This window comes from Pituophis catenifer, unplaced genomic scaffold (assembly GCF_029215685.1).
Source record: "Pituophis catenifer annectens isolate HBS135680 unplaced genomic scaffold, rPitCat1.0.hap2 SCAF_9, whole genome shotgun sequence".
Lineage (NCBI taxonomy): Eukaryota > Metazoa > Chordata > Lepidosauria > Squamata > Colubridae > Pituophis > Pituophis catenifer.
In genome coordinates this window covers 1604886-1614593 of record NW_027256889.1, presented here as the reverse complement: position 1 = coordinate 1614593, position 9708 = coordinate 1604886, and the positions used below count along the sequence as shown (strand labels likewise).

The 9708-nt window shown below is 48.9% G+C and overlaps 1 protein-coding gene across 1 annotated transcript; it reads left to right on the top strand.

The window, feature by feature from the left end:
* The first annotated feature begins 12 nt into the window (after nt 1-12).
* Nucleotides 13-3445, top strand: FKRP (fukutin related protein). Its single transcript, XM_070949613.1, has 2 exons — nt 13-110; nt 1159-3445. The coding sequence occupies exon 2, from the start codon at nt 1251-1253 to the stop codon at nt 2760-2762; it is 1512 nt and encodes a 503-aa protein (XP_070805714.1). The 5' UTR covers nt 13-110; nt 1159-1250; the 3' UTR covers nt 2763-3445.
* Nucleotides 3446-9708: the final 6263 nt, after the last annotated feature.

The following is a 9708-nucleotide window of genomic DNA, read 5'->3' as shown; positions in this document are numbered from 1 at the left end:
TGAGATGGGGGGGGAGAAAATAGAATCCCCTTCTCACGGCGCGCGGATACGCGTGTCCCCCCCATGAGCGGGTTTTCTGAAGCGGGAGGCGTTATGGTGCCGGGGGAGGCGTAAGTGCCCCGCGTGGAGGCGGACGGGGACCCCCACCCCTCACAGACACTCTGCGGGACACCCCCCCCCCGTGGAATGGGAGGGAGGCCGCCCGGCCGGCCTGGGGAGGGGCGGGGCTTGGGCGGAGCAGGCGTTGCCCCGGCAACGGAGGGCCCAGCGGTGAGGGGAAAGGCCGGCCCTGGCCAGGAAGGGGAAAGGGGGCCTCTGAGCATACGCAGAGGGCGCTCCCGCCATTCTAGTGATTTATCCGCCGCCTTTGGCCCCCGAGGAGGTTTTCAGAGGTCAAAAAAGGGGCTCAAGACGGTCAATACCTGTTATTTGTATTATTTTATATATTATTATTATTATTATTATTATTATTATTATTATTACTATTATTATTATTTAACTTCACATAGACGGATGGGGTCAGATCCATCTAATACAGGGGTATAGGTAGTCCTCCACTTACAACCATTCGTTTAACGACGGTTACCAAGGTACCGTGACCCTGAAAAAAGTGACTTGTGACCGTTTTTTTTTTTATACCCAACTGTGTTCCAACTTTTGGCGATTGGCCCGCATTTAGGACGGTTGCAGTGACCCTGGAACACGTGATCTGGGTTTGCGACCTTCCCGACGGGCTTGGATTCACTTAACAACCGTGCCACGAAAAAGGCTGTAACGCCTGGCTTGCTTAGCAGAGTTGCCTTGCTTAGCAACGGAAATGCTGGCCTCACTTGCGGCCGTATGTCAAGGACTACCTGTACCCCTTCCTCCTCCACCTGTTTTCCCAGCAGCAACAACCCTGTGAGGTGGGCTGGGCTAAGAGAGAGAGGGATCGGCCCAAAGTCACCCGGCCTAAGGCAGAACTAGAACTCCCTGCCGCCTGGTTTCTCAGCCAGCATCTCCGCCACAACGCCATGCCAGCTGTCTCATGAAAATGGAGTTATTTTTTCTTCCGGTGTAATTTGGGGCAACATTTAAAAATCTCCAGGTAGACTACAATCTAAATCCCTTGTTTTTTTTTTTAATTTATCTTTCTGTTTCTTTCTCTCTGCCTACCAGAGGAACTAACATTGGATGGACAAGACTGGAGCTGCAGGACCCTTTGCGGGCCACAGGCCAGGACCCCTCGACCCCCGCCCTAACCTTTCAAGATGCGGGTCACTTTCTGCCAGGGCATCTTGGCCGCCGCCATTGCCATTAACCTACTGATCCTCTACTACATCTCCAGGCTGCAGCAGCAGGTCCTACAGCGGCACAGGGACCACGGCCAGCCCAGCTACCCTCAGCACCTGGGACCCCTCCACCCTGGCATCACCATCCTCATCCGAGACTTTGAAGATTTTGAGAACTACGTCTCCAGCGTGGTGCAGTCTTTCCTGAAGCAGGACCCGGAGCTGCCTGTCCTGGTGGTGGCCGACAGCTTGCCTTACCCTCCCTTGCTTCTTCCCAAGGTGCCCAACGTCCAGCTGGTCGTCCTCAAACCTTCCCCGGCTCAGCCGGCCTACATATCCAGGCCGGAGAATTATGTGAGGACTGAGTATGTGGCCTTGGTACCCGACGGGGTGAGAGTGGATTCTGCGTCGCAGCTGGAGGAGATGCTGGAGGAACTCAAGAGCAGCCAAGGGAAAGTAGAGATGGTGGCAGCTGCAGTCCACTCCCTGCTGCCCTTCCGGTGCCTTAACCTCAAGGTCAATCTCAAGGAATGGACCGCGGAGTACAGCGAGACGCCTCCTGCCTCCAAGCTCTGCACTGCCTTGAAGGGGAAAGTTGTGGTGCTCCTTCGCACCAGGAGTCTCTTCAACCTTTCCATGCCTCTGGCCAAACCTCTGCTGACCTCCCTCTTCATCCAGACGTCTCTGCGAGGATGGGCCATCCGTCTCCTGGACCACCCCTTCTCTCCCTTTCACCTGCCGCTGCTCACCTCCTCCCACAACCAGTGGAAAGCCGATAACCTGGCCAAGTCCAATCAGCTCCAGCTCTTCCGGGATTTTGGCATCAAGCAGGTGATTCTGGAAGACGGCAAGCAGCAGTGGTTTGGATGCGGCAAGGAGACACCGCGGTGTTTCGGCACCATCCACGACGACACGCCGGAATACCTCTACCAGAACCGCTGGACTCCGCCATGCTGCCTCAAAGCCCTGAGGGAAACCACCAAATACGTCATCAACATCTTGGAAATCTCTGGGGTGCGGTACTGGCTGGAGGGGGGAACGCTCCTCGGGGCAGCCCGCCACCAGGACATCATCCCTTGGGATTACGACGTGGACCTGGGAATCTACCTGGAAGATATTCCCAATTGCGAATTGCTCCGGAGCGCCGAGTCGGGTTCCATCGTGGACGAGAAGGGCTTTGTGTGGGAAAAGGCCATCGAGGGAGACTTCTACCGGGTGCAGTACAGTGAGCACAACCATTTGCACGTGGACCTGTGGCCCTTCTACCCCAAGAACGGCATGATGACCAAGGACACCTGGATGGACCATCGGCAAGACGTGGAATTTCCCGAGCATTTTTTAAAGCCCTTGGTGCCCATCGAGTTTGCCGGCTTCGTGGCTTTGGTGCCCAACAATTACCGCAGCTTCCTGGAGCTCAAATTTGGGAAAGGGGTGATTGAAAACCCAGAATACCCAAACCCGGCCCTGAAGAGCATGAATGCGAGGAGATAAGGGGACGCCCACCCTGGGCCCGGCTGCAAAGGGAGAGATCGAGAGGTCTCCCCGAACTAAAATCTTTCATTTGATATGAGTTGGGGACCTGAGTCATTGCCGCGTATAAGGGGAGGGGGTGGCCCATCTACGGCGGGTTTCTCAGCGTCTCTTCAGAACTCAGGGAGATGTTTGCAACACTGGAAGGAGTCAGAGCACTGGCCAGAGGGCCGTTTGTCCTGCATTTTTTTTTCTCCCCAAAACCATCACTCGATGCTTGCAAGCCACACATTCCTAGACTGTGATAGCCAAAATCCGGCATTCTTTATCCTCAGCAGCTGGTGTTCATGGGGAGACTGCCTCTGCTCAACTGTGATTGTTGCATTTGAAAAAAAAAAAAAAAAACGAACACCAGAGAAGACAGCTGTCTTTTAAAATAGGGGTGGTGGGCTGGGGCAGAGGAAAAAAGGGGAGGCCGACGGCTGTTCGTTTTGGCAGGGGGCATCTGGAAAAACAGGTGTAGGCGCTGACTTCCACAAAGTGGCCTAAAAGATCAAAGGTGATTGTTGGACTGGAAAAAGATGATACAGATACACAAACACGCACACGCGCCCCAATTCCGGAACGGGACAAGTCACCACAATCAACTCATCACAGCCAACTCGCTGTGGGAGAACTTGCAGCAGGACGATGTAACAATTCAATTATTTAAATTAATAAACAGTTATTTTAATTTTTGTCATTCACATTTCCTTTCGTCCCTCCTTTTGCATCCTTTCTTTAATGATTGTGATATCAGTGATTATCATTCCTTTCCTTTGATATCAGAGTAACTCATGCTCCTCAGCAAATCGCCCCGTGGCAAATTGTCATAGACACACACTCGCCCCCGATTCAGCCACCTCTTCCCCCAAACGTTTTGAAGAATATTGGCGTGGTGATGCAAACCAGACCTTAGTTTTCCCAGAGAAAGCTAGGAGCTAAGAAAAGTCCGGCTGCTCCAAAGATGGCCACATCCAAGCAGTTGCCTGGCATTTGTGTTGGATTGTGTCCAAACATTTCATGCCAACTTGGCCGGTAAATCTCCAGTCTGTGCCAGGCGGAGGACGGTCGTCCTAGGAATGTCAGAGAAGGGACCTGCACCCTCTTTTCCCTGGTCAGTGGCCACGAGAGCAGGCAGGACCTTTGTCCAAGGCTCAGGAAAAAATTGAAAGGAAAGGCGACTCCCTCTCCTTCAGTCATCCTTCGAATTGCATTCTTTGAAGTTAGGCTCCCGTGGTGGATCCCCTCCAGATGTTCTGGGCAAGAGGGCATGTTGGTCATGGGCCCAAGGACATGAAGAAATGGGAACCGGGCTGGGCCTCCGGCAAACACCCATTTTTTTGGGGGGAAAGGACAGTTTCCTGTTCTGTTCTCCCGTCCTCCTGAAGCCCCCCCCCCATTGGTTTCTATCATATTTGGCCTTCTTCCACAGCTCTCGGGGGCTGTTCCCCCACTTCTAGCTAACAGACGCAAATTGATAAGTGCTAGGACTCAGGCTTGGCATGGCGGATCGTGTTCGATGGTTCTTATCCTGGTTTTAAAAATAAAAACATGCCCCTGTCTTGTAAGGTGGCCGGATTCTTTTTTTAACACTACGAGGGTCTTTTTCTTTCTTCTTTTTTCTTTGGAAAAGAGCCAGTGAGCAGCTTTGTCAAGTCCAGGTCAAAAATGAGCAAAAGATGCTGGATTAGATGCTCGCCAAAGAAAAGAGCACAAATGCCAATGGGCTTATTTTATTTTTAAATAATAATTGAAACGATTGCTAAAGTGCAGTTTGACTTCCAAGTCCAAATTCCCGTGGGGATGCATTAAAATGCCAGATGCATTTGGGGCAGGAGGGGGGCGGGGACAGAAAGCCCGTGGCGAAGTGATTTCCACCCATTTGAATTTCTCTTTCTAATTGGCACATTTGTGGGTTGAACTCAAAAGTGAGTTCAACTCTAGGAAATGGTTCTCCTTTCCCTTCCTTTGCCAATCTGCAAAAATTCCATTTCCATGCAGGATTCTTTTCATTTTCAAAGTTACTGCCATTATACAAGCAATGCTTGACTTACCACCGTTCGCTTAGTGACCGTTCAAAGTCGTAACGGCACTGAAAGAAACCAACCGTTTTTCAGAATTACGATCTTTGCAGCATCCAGTTACGACCTTTGATCACGGGATCAAAATTCAGATGCTTGGCAACGGATTCCTATTTATGACCGTTGCTGTTTATCCCAGTCACGTGATCTCCTTTTGCAACCTTCTGACAAGCCAAGTCTACGGGGAAGCCGGATTCACTTAACAACCAGGTTACTAACTTAACAACTGAGGCGAGAAAGGTCGTAAAATGGGGCAAAACTCACTTAACAAATGTCTCACTTAGCAACAGAAATGTTGGGCTCAATTGTGGTTGTAAGTCAAGGACTACCTCTATGTATACACACCCACGTGTTATGTTTTGCATGCTTGACAACTGGCTCACTTTCAGCCATTTACAGCATCCCACGTGATTTGTGATTTTTTTGGATGCTTTCTGGCCACCCCAAAAATGCCTATTGAGGAAAATAGATTGGGTTAAAAACTACTGAAACAAATGTCAAAAGTTCGAAACCGGTTACCTGATGCCCTGACTTAAACAACCGCAGAGATTTATGACCGTAATTCCTGCCTCAATTATGATCTAAATGGAAGATGATCTGCTTACTGTACTCCTCCAAAGGGCCTTTGAATTCCTGGTGAAGAGCAGTCATCAGTGGGAGGAAGATTTTCGATTAAAGCATCTGTTTTCCGCAGCTGCCTTCTACCCACATACCAGACAGAAGAATTGCAAAAACAGGAACCATCTAGCAATAACTCCATCTTATCTGGCCACTCTGACTTTCTAGTGGATTGGGTAGGGTTTTGAAAAAAAAAAAAAAGGATTCCTGACCATCCACAATCTTAAGAGGCAGAAAATTATTCCAGCTCTTAAATATAAATTAAAATCGAACTCCTGGTCTTTAAAAAAAAAAAAAAAAATCACAAGAGTGTCTGGAAGCCTTTTCTCTTCATTTTACTGAAAGACGTAAACTTTTGAGATTTCCAGCTCTTCATCTTCGCTGCGGTGCTGGGGTCCCCTTGAATTTTGCAACCCGAGTACGAACGCATTTTATTGTAAGGTGTGAGATTTTGAAAATCTCCAGCTCCTTATCTGTGCCGCCATGGTGGGATCCACTGAAATTTTGCAACCCGGGTACGGATCTTTACGGAGTAACTGAAAATGAGCCGAGGGAAATCAAAATCGGAGGAAAAAATGCAGCTTATTTCCTGACCCCCCCTGTTTTAAGTTTATTCAACACGCTAGGCAGGAAAAGGATTATGTGGCAATGTTGCTATCCCTACACAACCTCTCCGATCACCCATCCTGCCTGCTGCGATGCCACATTCCTGCCAGCAGAGATCAGCAGCTGCCGAAGAAGAGCCAACTGGATTTAATTCCAATTTCTACCCTGAAGGTTCATTCTTGAAGGATCATTCTTGCCTGGAAATCCACAGGAAATCCTGCACTGGAACGAGTCAGGAATGTTATGGAGCTCTCGATCCTTCCCAGTTAAGTCTCTAGCAGGAGAAGCCCCAATTTTGCTTAGTTTCTGGGCGCAGTTTGGAAGCAGGGAAGAGGCAGATGAATTTAGCTTTGGAGGAAACCCTGTTGGTTTTTAATGGCTGGCAACAAGAAAGATGCCAGATTGGGCTGGAAGGAGTAAGTGAGCTGCTCTTTTCAAAACTCTCTTTTATGAGTTTTATTGTTTTTATATTCTTGTAAGTCGCCTTGAGTTGCCATGTGCGAATAGGCGGCAATACAAATCTAAGTGATGTCCCAGTGCCTGGAGGCTGTACGGATCTGGATGGGGAGGAACAGACTCAGGCTCAACCCATCCAAGACCGAGTGGCTGTGGTTTCCGACGTCCCGATATAGTCAATTGGTGCCATCACTGACTATTGGGGATGAGTCATTGCCCCCCACGGAGAGGGTTCGCAACTTAGGCGTCCTCTTGGATGCACGGCTGTTTTTAGAAGAACACTTGACGGCTGTGGCCGGGAGGTCTTTTTATCAGGTTCGCCTGATTCGCCAGTTGTGTCCCTTTCTGGATCGGGACTCGTTAAAAATGGTCACTCATGCCCTCGTCACTTCACGCCTGGACTACTGTAATGCTCTCTACATGGGGCTCCCCTTGAGGAGCACCCGGAGGCTCCAGCTGGTCCAGAATGCGGCCGCGCGGGTAGTTATGGGAGCAGCATGGCGCTCCCATGTGGCTCCCCTCCTGCACGAGCTGCACTGGCTCCCTGTGGTCTTCCGGGTGCGCTTCAAGGTCTTAGTTACCACCTTTAGAGCGCTCCATGGCTTAGGACCGGGGTACTTACGAGACCGCCTTCTGCCACCAATAGCCTCTCACCGACCAGTACGCTCCCATAGAGAGGGGCTTCTCAGGGTGCCGTCAGCCAAACAATGTCGACTGGCGGCCCCCAGGGGGAGAGCCTTTTCTGTGAGGGCACCCACCATCTGGAACGAGCTCCCCCCAGAGATACAGAAGATTCCGGATCTGCGCACTTTCCGCCGTGCCCTCAAAACATTCCTGTTTCAGCAGGCCGGCCTGGCCTAACTTTCCCTTTATATTGCTTTTTGATTTTATTTTAAACTGGGATGTCTTGAATTATCTAGGACCAGAATGTTTAGTATATTTTAATTGGTTTTTTTTATTATTAACGTTTGTATTACATGTATTTTTATCGTTCGCTGTTCACCGCCCTGAGTCCCTTAGGAATAGGGCGGTATATAAATTTAATAAATAAATAAATAAATAAATAAATAAAAAAATAAGTGCTCAATGAAGCCACCCATCCAATTAAGATGCCCCATGCTTTTTAGCGTGTTGTTTTTGAGGTTCAGAGTATCAAAATTCCCCTTCTGGGGAGATTTGATTTATTGTTGTATTTCTTTTATAGGCAGTCCTCAAACTTACAGCCATAATTGAGCCTGGATTTACAGTCGCGAGCCATAGTGGTCATTCAGTGGATCACCATGTGCCCATATCTGATTTCTGAAGTCACCTTTTCTGTGGCAGTCGTTAAGCAAACCCATTTTCCTCAAGGGGCCTATTTTGCCAGACAGTGGAAATTAATGTGAGAAACCGGCAAAAGAGCCTTGATAGTACAGTGGACTAAGCACCCTGTTATTAACATCCAGCTGCCTGCAATTACTGCAAGTTCAAATCTCACCAGGCTCAAGGTTGACTCAGCCTTCCATCCTTTCTAAGGTAGGTTAAATGAGGACCCAGTTTGTGGGGGCAATAAGCTGACTTTGTATAAATATACAAAAGGATGAAGGCTATTGCTTAACGCATTGTAAGCCGCCCTGAGTCTCCGGAGAAGGGCGGCATATAAATCAAATTAAAAAAAAAAAAAAACATCAAAAATTATGGTCACGTGACTATGGGGTTCTGCAAATGACCGAAAATTTATCAGGCACCCAGAAGGCAATCCCATGCGTGTGGGCAGCCATTGGAACTTCAAAATCAGGTCATAAATATTTCTGGGGTGGTCGGTCGTAACTTTGGACAGTTGCTAAGCGACTGGTCGTTAAGCGAGGACTGCCTATATTTAGTCCCTCCGTCTCTCTCAGAGCAAAGTTATTTTTGATCCTCTGGGCTGCTCTCGGTCTGAACCTTCAGAAATGTAGCATCTCAAATTGGCCACAGGACTTGAGATGCAGGTCAGATAGCGATAGGATCCGATTCCGAGGATCATTTATAAAGGAATGGAGAGTTGATCTCTTGGGGAAGGCAGCAAAGAGCGGTAGAGAGCCTTGGAAATTGTACCGTTCAGGTATTGCGTGAAAAGTGAGGGGGAAAAAAAAGGCTGAAAATAACCGTGTCTCGACTTTATTTAGTATAACTGGAAACAGGAAGAAACTAGCATAGATTTTCAAGGTTCTGTAATTTTATTCTTCAAGCTTCAGAAGTTGTGGGAGCTTCATCCCTGGAAGCTTTCAAGAAGAGACCCGACTGCCATCTGTCAGACGTGGTGTAGTCTCCTGCTTGGGTGGGGGGTTGGACTAGATGACCTACAAGGTCCCTTCCAACTCTGTTAATGTTAAAGCCGTGTTCCTGAAATCCCTGCCAGGTGTCCCCTTGCTTTGACCCAGCCTGGGTTGGAGGATCCTTGTGAGAAATAGACCCAGATTGTTTGGAAACAATAGTGCCTTATGGGCCTTTGCCAAATCGAGGCCCTCTTCCTCTTTGTCCAGATCAGTTTTCTGAGAAAAACAAACACTGCCACAGGGCAAAGTGCCAGGGCTGTGTGCCCACATCTCCTACCTGCTGTCAGGACTCCAGGTTCCCTTCCTTGCTACCTACGCATGCCTCCCCTACAAGCGTCAGGAGGGGCAAGCTAAGACAATGATGGTTTTTCCCTGTGCCTCAAAGCCTTGCATTTTGTTGTCACGAACAGGCGGGCAACCTGCCAGTTTCTCAGTCTTCCTGCCCTTCAGCTGCTGGGGAAGGAAGGTAGGCAGGCAAGGAGCTGCAGCTGAGCCCCAGCAACATGGAAAATTTGCTTGGTTTTACATCAGAAAGATCTCTCTCGAGTTGCCTTTCTGCAACCCCAAATGCCATACATGAAAAACTCACATCCGAGCAGGCAATCATGATAAAGGAATGATGGAGGGATTGACTCTTCAGGATTCCTCTCTGGACAAGGGAGAGGGCTTGAGATCGCCCACATGTACTCCAAATAGTTGCTCCTCCCAAGGAGACCACAAGAAAGCGGTCTGTTACGGGTTTAGTGCTCTGGGAGATGAGGGAATAAGCTAACCTACTCAAACCAGGTTTGACACTGCTGCATACTTCCTTTTTTATTATCTTTTGGAAATTGCTTAACTGTTTTTCGAATATTTGGAACCTTCAGA

Bases quoted from the DNA above. Each gene is read 5' to 3' on its own strand.
- FKRP (XM_070949613.1), top strand. From the start codon at position 1,251: ATGCGGGTCACTTTCTGCCAGGGCATCTTGGCCGCCGCCATTGCCATT.